The sequence below is a fragment of the Buteo buteo genome, chromosome 21 (genome assembly GCF_964188355.1).
Source record: "Buteo buteo chromosome 21, bButBut1.hap1.1, whole genome shotgun sequence".
Taxonomy (NCBI): Eukaryota; Metazoa; Chordata; class Aves; order Accipitriformes; family Accipitridae; genus Buteo; species Buteo buteo.
In genome coordinates, this window is record NC_134191.1 from 23934603 (window position 1) to 23951151 (window position 16549).

General features: G+C 36.3%; 1 protein-coding gene across 12 annotated transcripts in view; it reads right to left on the reverse strand.

Moving 5' to 3' along the window:
- IQSEC1 (IQ motif and Sec7 domain ArfGEF 1) overlaps window positions 1–16549 on the reverse strand; it is a 356171-nt gene that overhangs the window by 48503 nt on the left and 291119 nt on the right. For all 12 annotated transcript variants that reach the window (XM_075053238.1, XM_075053240.1, XM_075053239.1 and 9 more), the window contains 2 exons: window positions 5588–5870; window positions 603–1870 (listed from right to left, as the gene is read on the reverse strand). In XM_075053238.1, coding sequence (XP_074909339.1) covers window positions 603–1870; window positions 5588–5870 — 1551 coding nt within the window. The remainder of the gene's footprint in view (window positions 1–602; window positions 1871–5587; window positions 5871–16549) is intronic.

Sequence of the window (16549 nt, forward strand, 5' to 3'; positions counted from 1 at the left end):
TTTTACAGAAATTTTAAACAACTCCATACATGGGAAAATTAACAGTCATAGGCAGAAATAAAAATTTTATGGTAATTTTATTATAAAGAATAAATATTTATTTAGCATAAAAATATTCAGCTCATTGTTTTTTAGTATCAAAGTTTTGATGAAATTGACTGAACAAATTCCAGGCCCTGCCTGTGTTAAACAGGAAACTCGTCTTACACTGCTTGTTATTTCTAATTCCCATATGACAAGTTTTACGATACCTACATGATTAGGGCAGGAAGAAATCTGAATTTGTTATACCACCAAAAATGGATCAGGATTAAATCACCATATTTTTCAACAAGAAAGGAATCCGATCCATCTTCTTCAGTAGTTTACTACCAGATGTATATATATACACAATTATATTTTTTCCCCTGAAGCTGTTTAACAATGAAGACATCAGCTTTTAAGTACTCTAACATGAACAGTGACCACAAGCAGCTTACTTTTCCACTGAAAAGTTAGTATCAGACACCAGTCTTACTTATCTGATACAAGAAAAATATTCCTGGTTCAGTGGCTATGTTTCTACCAAACACAGAGAGAAAAGGAAGAAATGCTGTACTTACTTGTTAAAAAGATTCAGTCCAATCCTGTAATGGCGTTTCCTGATAACATCATTACTGAAGGCAGGGGAATCCCAGCTGTTGCGAGTTTCTTTGTGGTATGTTTGTTTGCTCAAGGTTTGCTCCCTTAGGCTGTCTCTAGAAGAAGATTCTGAGCTGCAATTTATTGTATCATTAGAGTTGGAAGTGCTGTTGATACTGTCATTGTCTCCATCAGAATAATCGGACTCTGATTTGCTTTGCCTGTTTGCTGTACCATTGATAGCTAAATGACTATCTATAGGCCTAGCCCTATGTCTTGCCTCCTGTTCCTCTCGGGATATAATCTTGGCAGGAATGCTGTGAGGAATGTGTTTTGGGCTTCCTTGTTGACTAGTGATCCCTCGGTCATATGCATTTTGTCTCTTTAATGAGCCTCTCTCTGAGCGGTCACTCAAGTCCACTGAGCTGTCACTGGGTGGCTCTATAGTTAGCAATGGTAGATGATCCATTCTCATCCTCTGTTCCTGACATTCCAGTGACGGGGTACTCCTGCAGCTTGTATCAGTGTCTATCTTATTATCATCTTTGTGGGTCATGGACCAGTACTCTTGAGAAGAGTTCACGGACCGGAGCCTCAAATCAGATTCTGTGCTGGACGGTCTGTCTACTGACTGGGAAAGTGGGAGGGGTGGAGATAACTCTTCCTCATCAATATATAATGTAACATCACTGTATGACGCGGTCATCTCATCAAGCTTCCTGTGATCCACATTGTGAATTGCTGGTTTAGTTTGAGCACAACTATCCCTTTCCATTTCACGACTTCTGACTTGATCCGGAGTCTGGACTTCATCAGAATGTAGGCTACGGCAATTCAGTGCATCATCAATGGATTCTGCAAGGGATTTCACTTGCCTGGAAAAAGCATCCTCCAGTTCTGTTATAGCATCAGCAAAATCAGTAGATGCTGCTGGTGACTTCATTGTAGCTGACTCTCCAAGGTCACTACATTCAGACTGTACCAGGGATCCCAGCTTTGACCCATCATTTGTAACAGAAACTTGTTTTCCTTCAAAGTAAGAGCTGTGGACTTTCTCAGGTCCTTCAAAGGAAAACTGCATTCTCATATTGGACAGTACAATGCGTCTTGACATACGATTTTCAGACATAGAACTTCTAAGACGCTCAAAATTTTTGTTCATCTGATATTGGCGAAAAGCTGTTTGTATAGTACGAGCAGCATGTCTAGTTATGAGACGGCCTCCATATTTCCGTTCTAGCATTTCCACCTGTGAAAGGGTGAACACAATTATTTTGTAACTTGATGCAACCTTGTTAGAACAAGGTTAAAGTACAAAAAAAAAAAAAAAATTCTTTTAACAACTTTAATTTTTAGACATTTTTCAATGTATATACTGTTTTTGAAGGTAAAAACTCAAAGCCCCAGACTAACAACTGCACAAATAGTGAACCGAACAGTCATTTGCAAATCCCATCATTAAAATACAGACAAAAATTTGACTATGTAAATCCTGTGATATAAAATTAATGATTTGGCAATTTATGTGTGTGTGTGTTTAAATTTTGGTTTTTTGCAGATTAGCATTGGTGTGCCTATGTCAAAGCAGACAAGATAGCACTCTAATGCAGCATGATGCAGTCATTCTTTCTCTGTAGGGACAACTGCAGAGAAGTGAAATCCAAGTATGATGCACATTGCCATACTTTAAGAGTAAATTATAAAAGTGTCCATCACCTTTCCAGGCATGCATTGCTTTCTGCATGAATAAAAACCAGGTGGCATCGTTTCACCCAGGCCTAATATCAAAGCAAAACTGAGCCTCCCAGACCATACGTTTCCAGAGAGGTTTCTCTGACAGAAACTCCACACACATAGTCTTCCTCAAACCAAGAGCATATTTCAGACTTTTTAAATACAAATTCAAATCTATTTTCATTCTTGTAATTACATTCAACATTGCCAGTGTTTCCAATTAACAGAATGAATATGCAAAATAAAGACATTGTAAATGCCATCAATTTAACCTAGTGAAAAAGACACGTCAATACTTTTAGAATACTCATTAGGTATTTTCAAGCCTTTCCTTCCAAAACACGAAAATGCTTATGTAAAAAACACTGAACAAGATCAATAACTAGTTTTATTTCAATTTTTTCCCCCAATATTTAATTTCTGTTCTGATTGGTCTTTGCTGGATCCACATTATTCATAAATGCAAAACATCCATGACAAATCAATATGTTTAGTACTACAATCAAACCCACCATTTTTCTGGTAGCATTTTTGTATAAGTCCATGCAATTTTCATAATACTCCAGTGATTCAAAAGTCACTTCTCACTTGAAAATCCAGGTACCCTTTTTCATTAGACACCATGTTTTAATTACTTATCTTATATGCACATGCACACACAACCTCTCCCCCTCACATTTTGGAGATCTCCCCAAGTAAATGTTAAGTTCAGATATTGATGTGCAGAGGGGCTTCATCCCCCTTCTATGGAAGAAACCAAATGCTACTAAAAAATATTTTCTAGTCCATTATGTCTACCATTTGGGAGTAATTGATGTACTTATTTCAGTGCTATTGGCAGGTTCAGCATCTCCCATTCCCCTTCCACATTAAAGATGATCTCCTTTTTGGCTCAGTGTTTCAAAATGTGAATCACTGATTATTTTATCTTATTTTTTTAATTCTCGATGCAAAAAATACTATGCACAGTTATTGGCATAAATTGAGGAGGCTAACTTCTCAGATGGGCTCAGATCAGGGTTACTCATAAGGAATTGTTCTTTCAACTGTATCTTGAAACTTCTTTTAACTAAGCTCAAAAAGCTGTGACTGATTTCTGAGGTGGGAATCTGTAAATCTCTGCACAGTTTTCTACAGTTTGTCTTTAAAACAATTGTTTAGCCTTTCACCCCCAAATGGGGGTTATATTACCTATGGCTATGAGGTTACTTCTAAGGCATTCTTAAGATTAAAAAAATTATTAAGACCTTCTATCACAACCCTGCCACTGCTGCCACACATTTGCTACTATTTCTATCCCTAGTGTACATTATGTCACGTGTGTTTAAATAAATTGTAAGAGATTATTTTGCTGGACTAATCTCAAAACAAATGATGAATTCTCAGTTTAGTTCTCCTCTCAAAATTAAATGTCAAACCTGAAGAAAACTAGCATAGCTGGTGTGAAAGAATAAAAGAAAACCTAATAATCTATAAAATAAATTACATGGACTTTATTCTTGCAAACAGGCTGTTGTCCTTCAGGTTTACAGAGAAAATATCATCATCATTGATTATCATAAATTAGGGGGTTTGGGTGGGAATTTTAATTTAGAGTATTTTGGAATTTGCCTAGATGATTTACTAGACTTGTGACTAATATTTCTAATAAATTGTAATGCATATTTAATGCACCTTTTTAATGCATATTTAATGCACACAGCCTTTATTTAAAGCCTTGGACATTTTCCTAAATAGTTTTTAAGTATCTTCTGAGATTTCAGTGAGAGCTTTTCAAGAGCAGTAAGCAACTCTTCAACATCAAGCTTCCTTTATGTGTCATTATCACTTTTTATTGCATAGGACTCCCTGAACAAATACAAAATAACATCTGCAGTCCTCATTCTCTATCAAACCGGTGTAAAAGGACAGATGGAATCAGGCTCTGTGGAATATCTGCAGCGCAGGAGACCTCTTTAAGTAAGCCTTGCACTTTATATCAATCCCTTATGAGACATCTAGCAAAAATGACTGCCAAAGGTGGAAAAGGAAGTAACATTTTAGATTTCACAAGGAGGTCCAATTTAATAGCAGAGCTGGCATAATCTAGATCAAGAATCAGGAACTTGATAAGTCCCTCTTCAATACAGAAGTTGGTAGGCATAAAGGCTGTACTAAACTCATACTTGCTATCCCAAATATTGGCTTCAACTTTAAATCAGAGCTCAAGCTCTGTTCTTCCAGGTTTCTCTGGAACAACATTATGTGATTCTCCCCCTGAAATTTCAGAAGAACAAACAGATGGGACTGTGAGACTTAGCCCCTATAAATTTCACTGACTATCAATGTGTGGTCCAAAATCAGGAACAGTTTTCTTCCTGTCTGCAGAATTTTGCCTGCTTCCACTTTTGCCATGTTAACATAAAAGTTGGAGTGACTATGCAATATACTGCAATGATTCACAGTGAACAAAATATTCTATGGGAAGAAAGATCTCCAACAAAAAAAAAAAAATCACCAACCTAAAACCATTCATGTATTGGCTACTGTTCATCTGTCAGTGAAATCCAGTGCATCCTGCATATTTTCTTACCTCAAGCTATTACGGCATCATTTTCAAATGATAAATATTAACTTATATAAAAATAAACATCTTTGAAATAGGACTACATTCAGAATAAATCTTAAAAGGAATGGCTGAGGCTGACTGTCTTACAGTAGTCCCTTTTTAGGGACAAAGGCTTTGAACTCCTACATAGCTTCCATCCAGTTCTTTGTAAAGCATATGGAAGTTTTGCGTAGTTGAGTAAAGCCAATTAAGACCTTGAATTCACCCCACAGATATGAGAAATTATCAGTTGCAGTACGTTCTTCCTTTCTTTCAGCAACAACAAAGATATCCAGGTTTCAAAATTACTCATTTTCTTAGAAAAATATTTTGCGTTATTACATTCTAGCACTTGTCCCAAGCATGAAATCACAATTCCTAGAACTGTTTTTACTTTTAACAGTACTAACATACCTCTTACACCCTTTTTCAGGAAGGGGGAAAGGTGTATGGGACACAGGGATGACACAACACAGAAAAAAAGTCAAAAACCTCAGAAATGCTGATGTATGACTATTTTGAACTAAGTTTGTCACAGGAAAAAAAGTATTTTCAGTATCACAACTGAAGTGATGCTAGAAAAGATTTTTCCCAGCTTACAGACATGTTCCTATTGCCATAAATTAGGTAATAAAGCTCAAATACCTGCTTATCTTGTAGGTCTGAAGAGAGTTCATAGCTCTCAGAAAGTGATCTTGACCTTTTAATAGCTTCTTCCTCTGCTTGTTTTCGCAGTATGGACGTTGAATGCTGAAGTTTTGGCCTCCGAGATCTTTGTTGTCCAGGGGAGACAGAATACAGCCCGTAAGCAGAATGATCGTAATGGTCTGGACTTATAGCTGAACTGTGTGTTATAGGTCCTTGATGGTAAGTAGATGGGCTATCCAAAGATGTGCCAGTTTCACTGCTTGGAGCTTCACCCTCAACACTAGACAGAACAAAAAGACAGAAAAATACTCAGGTAAGTATTGTATGCCAAAATTCTCAGCAACAAATAACACAGTTTTGCTGTGTTATCATTTTAGGTAGACATCCAACACATTTTGTTCAAATTCATATAAGGGTAATGTGGCTTTCATGTCAAACACCATAGTTTTCACTGTAATCTAAGGAAGTCTCTATTCTGTTGCAGAGGTCATCTTTAGAGCATGAGTCAAGCAGGAGAACGGAGGTTTCAAGCATTATTTAACTTTATAAACTACCAATAACATCCTGAGTAAGCCACTCAGCAACCGCTGTGTAAAATAAATGAAAATTTTTAATTTCTTGTAATACTGCTCATTTCCAAGTTGTTCTACTTCAAAACGATAGATTCTTATTTGTGTCTTTCCTCGCTTTGAGAAATAAAAGCAATACTTTCTTACTGTTACATTACAGTTTGACATAAAAGGATTACTTTCATGTTTCTCAACGGAGACTTGGGATTTTATGGATCTTGTGAGCTACTATGTTTCTAGAAACTGAAGTTGGGAAAAAGTACCTACAGGAGAAATCTGATTTATTTCTGTTAGTGAAAGATTGCTCCCATGGGATACTTTTGGCATGCTTTCTATTACAGAAAGAAAAAACCCCCTTTATATTAAAAGAGTTGTACACAATAGGAAACATTTTGAGGCCTAGTCAAGGTTTATCCTGAAGTAGTGATGACTAATAGTAATTTGTATTTGTTTTATATTTACAGTACGGCATTCTCACATTGCCATAGGGTATGCACTTTCACTCTTCCATCTTTTTCATGTTTCACATAAATCCTTACTATCTGCCTCATCCTGTGTACACAGAGCACTGATAGAAAAATGGAATTTTAATTTTTTTTTAATCACTCAGAAAGCTTAATAAACACTCCACACATGCACAAATATAAGTATTTGCAGCACTTTCCCTACCTTTTATTTTAGGAACAGGTACATCCAAACTCTAAAGGAGTAAAATTCTCTGTTTCCACCACGCCCTGTATTTCTTATTTTGCTTTCACTCACATGTATACGATCATAAAAAACAAAGCCCTCCTGTTGCCTCTCAGAAATGAAATGCTGTGACCCTTGCTGCATACACATACCACAGCAGTCCCTTCAACAGTTCAAAGTACAGACCGATTTCTGAAAGAATGTTCTCCACCGGACCGCAGTGCCAGAAGAGATCAAGGTTAACACTGGCAAAACTCTCCTAGCTTGAACAGTGTGTACTTTTTAAAGTGAAGGAGAACACCCCCTACCCCCCGCCCCCGCCTAGATTTCTGAAAATGTTTCTATAAACATACAAAACTGAAAGCAAGTCCTCTTTCTTTGCCCATCAAAATATGACTCTACCCGAAAGGTATTTTCAAACATACTTTACCCAAGCTGGAAATATTTTCAGTGTGCACACATTACTTTTTCCAAAAAGGAAGTTGACAGGAAACTAATCCCTTTCCCTCCCTGATACAGCTGGCTTTCAAGTTAAAAATGGTAAATTATCCAGAGTTTTGCTAGTGACATTGAAACTGTGTAACCACTCGTTAAAAACAAACAAATCCTTCTCTCTAAAGTATCCATTAAAGAAATTAGAAGGATACAGAACTGCTTCACATTCTCTCTTTAAATACTGAAGTATGTTCCTCTGTTCTGCTAACTGTGAGGCCACACCATTTTGTACATCACAGGTTCCTAATTACGAGTTTATTTGTAAGTACTTTTCATACAAGTATGGTAAATTTGTTTTTAACAGGAAGTCAGGAATTATCACTATTTCCCCCTTAGGTTCTGTGACTTTTTTTGCCTTCCTCCCCCTTAAATTGTGAGCTATTTAATAACACTTCCACATTGATTATTATCTCATGTTGACAATTTAATGATACCTTCAGTCGATCACTTAACCTTTTTATCAACAAAAAGGGTACTGCCCTAACCAGAAAAATTTGGAAGGGGGTCTACCTGAGGCTCTGATTAAATTTAGGGGTTTCTTCTTTATTTTTAGTTTGTCTTTCATACTTTTTCCAGACATAAATATGATCCTTGACTGGCTGTAATGCTTGATCTCATTTTGCTCATGGGCCCATTCCCTGCCATCACACCTGACCTTTGAAGCAGGGAAGTAATTATCTTTTACAACAGGCAACCTCCTGCACAACAGTATGACAGCCCTTTAAGGCAAACAACGCAGTATTGCATATGTGAAACCCTTCTCCCATTCAGCTCGTCTTGTCCGTTAGGAGCAGCTGAAGCTTCATAGGAGTTATTTAATAAAAATGAAACTCCACTGACAACCAAAAGCAGCTTGCTTTCTACTAGTTACTACTTCACATATGTTTGGAAAAGAAAAATATTTCAACAAATATGACTTGTGTGATGCTTTAAGGATGACAAGATGTATTGCTCCGCTGTGGAGGAAGTGCACACAGAACATCATGGAACAGGAATGTAGAATTGAGAATCATCCTGCCCATGTCTATTTTGAAAGACTGTATGCTATAAAGGGTACCTTTGCTTCAAAACAGACTCAGAACATGAGCCAGTCACTACAGGGTTACAAGGGCGGTTTTTATCTATCCACTTATTAAAAATGCCAGCACACAAAAATGTCAAGGATTCTGCTCCAGGCTTGCAACAAGAATTAGAATAAATCCCCCTATGACTAGGGGAGCAGTTAGACACTTCTCTAGCACTACTTCACTTCCAGTAGCCACCCTGCACACACTGTCTTTCTCAGATGGGCAAGAAATTAAGTACATTAAGTACACTGCAAAAATGGACAATGTAACACTTCACCCAACCCCAACTAGAATTAGAAATAACTTCTTAATGAAGGTCTCCAATTTGAGGCATCTGCCACCTACTATACATGTCCAGTAGAATTACTGATAATTTCAGTGTTTAAAAAAAAAATAATCTAGTGGGTAAATTTGGTTCATCTCCCTGCAACGTGGAATGGCATATTACTAGGGAACCTGGCAATATGTTGAGCATTCCAATTGTGTAGTATTAGGAGAATGCAAAACAGTTGAAATTAACCTTTCATTTTTAGAACTCCAATTGTTTTATCACACTCCTGTTTCAGCAGAAAATAGACATCCCTTATCTGCCAAGCCAGAAAAAGGTTGCTTGCCCGTATTTTACAAAGAAGCAGAAAATGGAGCAGCTAAAGAGTGAAAATGGAAATTAAATATTTAAAAATAATTAGTACTATTAATATGACTTTGCATGAACAAAACTTTAAAACAGAGGCATGGAAAAACTTTGTTTCTTTGTACATCTAAATTACTTGACACTGGAAGTTTCTTCCCGCATAAACTTCAATTGGTAATACTGTTAAGAAACCCCCAAACACCACTATATCAAGAAACAATAGGGAAGATGAAAAGCTTAGAGGAAAAATGGAAACAGACTGAGCACAGTATTTTTAACATATTTCAATGGATATGTAAAACCATTGGTGAAATCAGATTAATTTTACTTTTTCCAATTACTATAAAGCAGTATTAAATACCAAACATAGACGGATTTGGGCATTTTGTTTTATTTTGTGTGTGTATGGCTCTAGACTTCCTGCAAGAGCTAAGCCACATACTCTGCAAACACTTTTAAATTAAAATACATCAGCTGCAGTGACATATGTGCGTGCAAGTAGGATCTGTTGGCTTCATCAGCAGGGCAGTAAGATAAGGGTCATCCCCGCAGTGCAGCTAACACTGTATTTACCCATGATGCACATTGTGCTCTAACAGCTACAGAATCAAAGCTCACTGCTCTGTCTGAATCAAAGACTAATACCAATGTGCATGCAGTGGCTGCCAAAAGCTGCTTTTCTAACTAGTTTGCCTAGATGTCGAAGCTAAGTAACATGGTGCATGGCTCTATCTTTGGACTAAAAGTAGCATACAATAGATTCAAGCTGATAAAATGTGAAGTAGATGTTGTTGCTAGCTAGAAAATGGTCATGTGTTTTACAGTTATTTCCCACTATTCAGGTAATAAGTTAATTTCAAGAATTACCTAATAAGAAAAAGCTCTGTCTCCTCCTTCCTCTGTCTACTCGCCAAATGTAGTTGTGTGGTTAGCCATGACCAAAACAAAACATTTCCTTACCAGGCATTTTAGCAGCAGAAACCTGGCAGGTCTTTTCTTCCCCGTCTCTCAATTTATACCTTCAGTTATTACTTCTGATCACAAAGGCTGTAATTAGTAACCAGCACACTAAAACCACTATGATATTTTAAAACAACATATTATTCAGGATGCTTAAATATCTACTGTTATTCTTTATTTTTCATTTTCATTCACATCTTCCTCTTCCTTCAAATCTTGCCAAACTATTATCTTAGCAAAACCAAAAAAAAGCACAATAAAGACAACATTTTGAAAAACAAGAATACTTCAACATTTGAGCTTAAAATGGAAACTGAGTCCTCAAGACCTAAATTTCAGCAAAGAGCACCCAAGCTTTTCCATGAGTAGACTTACTTGTTCCACTGACAATAATAGCAAAATGATCAGAGAAGCTGCAGGTTTGGTTCCACAGGCACAACCATTTACCTCTCAGAAAGACTATACTATGAAAGAAAGAGAGATGATAACCAGAAAAGCAGAAATTCCCTTTTAACTGAGGCCCAGTACCTTATCTTTAGAACTACATGCATGTAAAGAGGAAGTTTATAACAATACCACGAGATGCACAGAATTATACAGTATTCCCACTCAGCCCGGAAACCTCACAGTTTACAAGTAGTGAAGTGTCACAGTGCATTCGTAGGACTAAAATACAAAGATAATGGAACATATGCTTGCAGAAATCATCCAAATGTTCAAACCAGTATGTTGCAGATTTAGTTTGGAACTAAAAGCAACAAAGAAATACAACATGCTTCTAAATAATGTAAATGCCAAACCAAAACTGCATGCAACATTTTAAAATAGAACCAAAAGACCCTCCCAGCAAAACAGAGTAAATACTTGAGAAATTATTTTACCAATGAACATTCTCTGAAGTCACTAGTTATTTTCATCATTCATTTAGAATGGACTTTCAACAGTGTAATATAAAGACATGAAATTGAAAACAGGCCCTAACAACTGGATGGTACAAGCATGAGAACCAATCAGCATTATATTCATCCTGTAAAAAATTTGTTTTGGACATAAAGAGAAGTATGACAATATAAGTTTGTGCTGCTACATCGTAAAGATTTTTACATAGCATTTTAGATCCTTAAAAGTATGAATACAAGTTCAAAGGTACACAGAATAAACTCCTTTTCTTCTAAATTGTGGAAAGTGTGCACAAGTAACATGAATACGGGAAGAAAAACATGGCCAACTTAAAATTCTAGTCAGCACAGGATGATAAGACTACTCAGCTTTGCCATGACACTACAAGTCCTCTGTTCTTTAGGAAGCAGGCAGTTTTTAAACATGACTGTGGTAGAGTATCACTTGCCAGAGAGAGTGGCCAAAACTCCAGGTAGTCTGCATAACCTGGATTCAAATTGAACTTAATGAAGGATTTATACTTTTGTTTTATTTGTTGCAACAGTGAAGCATTTGCATGAGTAGCTCTTCATGAAATTCCTCAGTCAAATCCATCCCTTTCTAACTTGCCTACTTTTCCCTGAACCCATGTCATTTACTCCCCTCTTCAGGAAAAATGCACCTAAACCTGGTTGCCTTTAAGTCATATCTACTGATAGAACAATTCAGCAAGCTTATTTTCTTCCTTTGTCTCAGAAACTTTTCTGTCCATAAACATTAACATGATGCCTACAGTTGAAGTATTTAGATACGCAGGGACTCTCTCATATGATTTATGAGGTGGATTTAAATGCAAACCAAGGAGTGAAGCTTTTTGTATTAAAACCTCCTTTCATAAGCATGACTCCCAGTAAAACTTCTGCCTCACTTAGAAATAAATATACCATATAAATAGGCCCAAATACCCAGGAAGGAAAAAGTGCTATGCAGCTGTTTTACAACAACTATCTCCTTTTAAAATTTGGAGGTTAAAAAAGTCAAACTCTGATCATAACTCCTAATTATAGATACCCACTTGAAATGGCTCCAAATTCTCTACCTAGCTCAAAGAATGCAGACTAGAAGTCGCCATGGAACTAACCGAGTAACAGAGAGAAGCACAATGGCAGCTGCTAGAGCAGCTGGTATGGTCAGACACTTCCAACATGAAGCCTGAAAAAAAACATTTGAATGGCAAAAATGTTTAGGTCAAATCTAGGCATTCCACATAGGAATAAACCTCTACAAAAGCTAATTTCATGCATATAGCTTAGTCTTTACAAGTGCAACAAAGTCCTAATTTGAATGTGAAATTTTAAATGACTATTACAAACATAACACTGCTAACTGAAACTATGACTCCCCATACACAACTTAATCTGAACATAAGCATTCATTTGACACAAGGGTACACCCCACTGCTTCAAAGTTGGCTTACATTTCAGTACCCGTGGTGCTTTCTGCTATAAACTATGAGGTGTATTTAATTAAAGCTCTGATGTATGCATTGTATTATCTCAAATTACTCTCCACAAAAATTTCTTAATGTAACTTCTTAAAATGCAAAACTAGCCATACGTAGTTCATACAAGCTAGTTTTTTTTAGCATTCCCCTCACCCCCATTACAATATTCCCCAATGGATTGAGAACATTTGAGCAGAATTATACTATTAGTAGTTTGCAACAAATTAGAATCTAGTTCTTATTGCCATGTCTGTTTTGTACTGTCTAGTAAACAAAAGTCAATTATATTAAGAACTTATACAAATCCCCAAATTCAATAAATGCAATAACATTAACAAACCAATCTATCTTCAAATATACACTGTCAAAAGTTCAAAGCCATTATGATGGACAACAGTACTCACAGGCAGTGGCAAAAGCTTTGATCCAGGAAAGAAATATTGACCAACTTGTTTCACTTAGAATGCACTCTCAATTCAGCTGTTTCCGTTAAAAACAAATGAAACCTTTGAATGCACATCAAAGTAATGTCCCAGGTAATTCATCTTACTGAAGTTAAATATCATTGCAAAAAAAAATCCAGACAAAATTTGCATGTGTCTCAGAAATGAACACTAACAAAGCAACTGCTTCATTCCGTAATGTTCTGTGTAATAAGACTGCCAACAACAGCCAGCTTAAGTTAAAACACAGTCTGACGACCATTGACAGAACGACCAGAATTCCACAGACAAGTACCACTGTGCACACTGCAAACCTTCATTTGCTCTCTGGTCCAAGTCCTGGATTCAAAACCACAGGAAAACCCCAACATCTACTCACTTGGACACTACCAAGTTTTAATTCTCACTAAATAAACCTATAAAAGGCACTAACAAAAAATGTTTTTTAAAAAAGGGCATTTTGACCAACAGTCTTATACGCCTTTAGTAGTAGCAGAGAGCAGGAGAAGAAAGATGAGAGTATTTTCTCCATGCCAAAACAGAATGTAAGAATTAATGCACCGCCTCTTCTGAAATGGAGATGCACACCAGCAAGATGAAAAGAGAACCACAGGAAAATCTACCTAACTTCTCAATTTTAGGGAATAACCTTTATAATATATTTAAGGACTAAGAATATCCATTTGAAAAGAGCTTACTTGAGATTATCTTCAGATTCCAAGGAGGAGAAGGAAGGTTAAACACCTCACACATCACCTTTGTCTAAGTCAAATAGTGGCAGTATATTGGCTAGTAGACACAAGTATTTACTACAGAAGGGTCAAACAAGCCAATGAACCGACCTCACCCAGTACCCATTTAATGCCTTATGAACCCTATCTGCTAAAGGCAAAGCTGTATTTTATTTTCATTATTTAGCAGCTGGAAAATAACAAAGGAGACCGAGAGCATCAACAGAACTTGAGTACAGCTTACAAATGTTAGCTTCTATCTCAGGTAAAGACAGACAACGTCATTCTCTGCTAATCTATGTTAATCACCACTCAGCATATGTTTATTCAGCAATGACCGTATTCCATACTTCAAACTCTTTTAAAAATGGATAAAATATTATTAAAAGATGACTATGGTAATAATTTGAGGCTTGTGGCTGGAAGAAGAGCTCTCAAATTTATCAGCCCAATTTTTAGAATGAGGGTTTTTATGGTCAGCTCCTCCTCTTGATGTGTCAGCATAAAACATACTAACATCAGAAAATATCACGTATGCTTCAGAAGGATGCTTACCTTCATATAAGTGTAACTGTGGTATCTGACCATTTAACAAAATCTGTGAAGGTCTACCTACCACTAGCAGACTTTGTCCTGTTCCTCCTATGTAAACTCTTACACAATAGGATAAGCTTCAGAAATCTGTGGAGTTTCTCAATGCAGCTGTGGTAGAATTTGACCTCAACTATTTATTATTTATTCAGATATATCATTCAGCAACTGGAATCCTCTTATTTAGCATATCTATACTACATATGACATGTATTTAAGATAGTAAGATATTAATACACATTCTACTGGTTATATCATAACATGACCTTTATACAATGCTAATTTTAAAAAGGAAGATTTAATTTCTGCAGCTGAGAAGAAAAACTGATTTGCACACACAGCTGAAGCAGCATTTGATATAATGCAAAAATCCTTGGTGTCCTATACCAGCTATCCTTGTATTTCACCTCTGTTGTGGCTTCAGCTGTTGTGTCAAGCCCACCAGAGGAAGAGGTGATACAGAATGGCACTGCTGAGAAATCAGCTTGCTGGCAATTAGGTTCTATAAGAGACTAAATACTAGTTTCCTCTCCCCATTCAGGTCTTGGTGGATAATATTCTTTCCCCTCTTATATACTGTATATCATATAAACATGAATTAGTTTAAAGATCCTTAATGAAATCCTGTTTACTGAATAAATAAAATGTTTCAGGCATTGAAATTTCATACCTAGAACAAAACTATATTCTCATCTTAGATCAAATATAAGCCTATAAGCCTATAAGCCTATAATTTGACTCATTTTAAGGTTTTGCCCCTTTAGTATTCAAAATTATTACAAATAAGAAGCAGTATAGAGAGCTAGGAACAATTTTTGAGCAGGCCAACCTTTCCTTTCAAGTATGTGTGTGTGCCTGGGCAGAGGGAAATTAAGAAACATCATAAACCAAAGTGTATGCAGAGGGTCCACACAGCAGAAATGAAAACAAAACCATCATTCTATATTGGACACTATATCGGGTAAAGTCACAGATCACATCAAACCTCTATTAATTTTGGCCATATTTTCACTTAAGTAGCAAAAGAATGTTATGCAGAGAGACCTATTTAAAACAACCGAGGGATCCCATTTCAATTAGTTAATAATATATTGTTATTATCTAATGTGGTGTGCTTTAAAACACTGATAAACATGAGATACTTTGTTCTCTCACTTGGATTTAAGAAATAGTTGGCTAAAGTTCTCCCACTTTTAAAATCAGAAAGAAAGGCATTGTTCAACTTCTAGTGGTTGTTTGACTTCTCTCTGAAGTTACAGATGAATGTCATAAGGTTAGAGAGCAACGTACTTAAAGCCAATCCAAAAGGAACATGTACTGTTAAAAGTCTGACCAGAGAAAGAGCTTTTACTGATCTAACTCAATCTAGAAGTACACATAATATGAAAATATCACTCAGTTTTAAACACTGCACAAATCCTGCATTTTGACTGCCAACTACGTCATGCCAAGTCTAAAAAAAACCAAACCCAAAAGACAAACCCTACTAGTTTTCTCTATTGAAGAACAATATAATTTCAATAAACATAAATGCAAATGGGCATGGGAAACTCTCACCAGGTAGGAAAGAAAATGGATGAGAATATAGAACCCTTGTTGCTGCTTCCAGTGAAGTTCAGAGCATTGCTACCAAGTTAGTGAGAATGGGAACTGGCCTTGAGCATTCTGCACGCACTGAGAGAGGTCTGTGTTGTAACTTACTGGAACAGAATCACTGCTAACCAGTCCTTAATCACAGGAATCCTCATAAAAATGAGAATTTTATCCTCTGCAACACACCCAAGGTTTATATCAAAGTGTACAGAACATAATGTTTAAGAAAACAAAATGGTAAGAGTTGTTTTGTTTGAAATATGGAGTTTGGTGGAAAAGAAAATGTTTTAGATGTTACTTATATTCAAGGCAATGCACTCAAATACAGAAGATATTTGGAGACATACTCAGAAAGATATTTTGTGTCTTACTACATGTAAATTTTCACTTGTAGGAAAATGAGACCTCAGAAGATTGCTTAAAACCTCTAAATCCGTTAAAGAGCTGACAGATGCTTTTTCATTCACAAACTTCCTTCCTTTTATATTTCCTCTCCATTATGCTGAGTCTATATATTTTATAGATCTTCTCTGTTAGTGAGGAATTAAATGTAGGCTTTCAGCAGGACTTCTGACCCACCTCACTGATCACAATAAAAAAGTAACACAAGTAGCAATTCCTGTCTTGGAGACCTATAAATGCTATTTCAAAGCTTACTATAAGCCAAGAACTTTCTCCTTACAAAGCTTACCTATTACCAAATTTTAAGATCTGCTCCTATGTTCTAAATAATTTTATTAGCTACTTCCAATCAGTACCTAAAAAGAGGACTTATTGCACATACACAGAACAAGCATCATCGT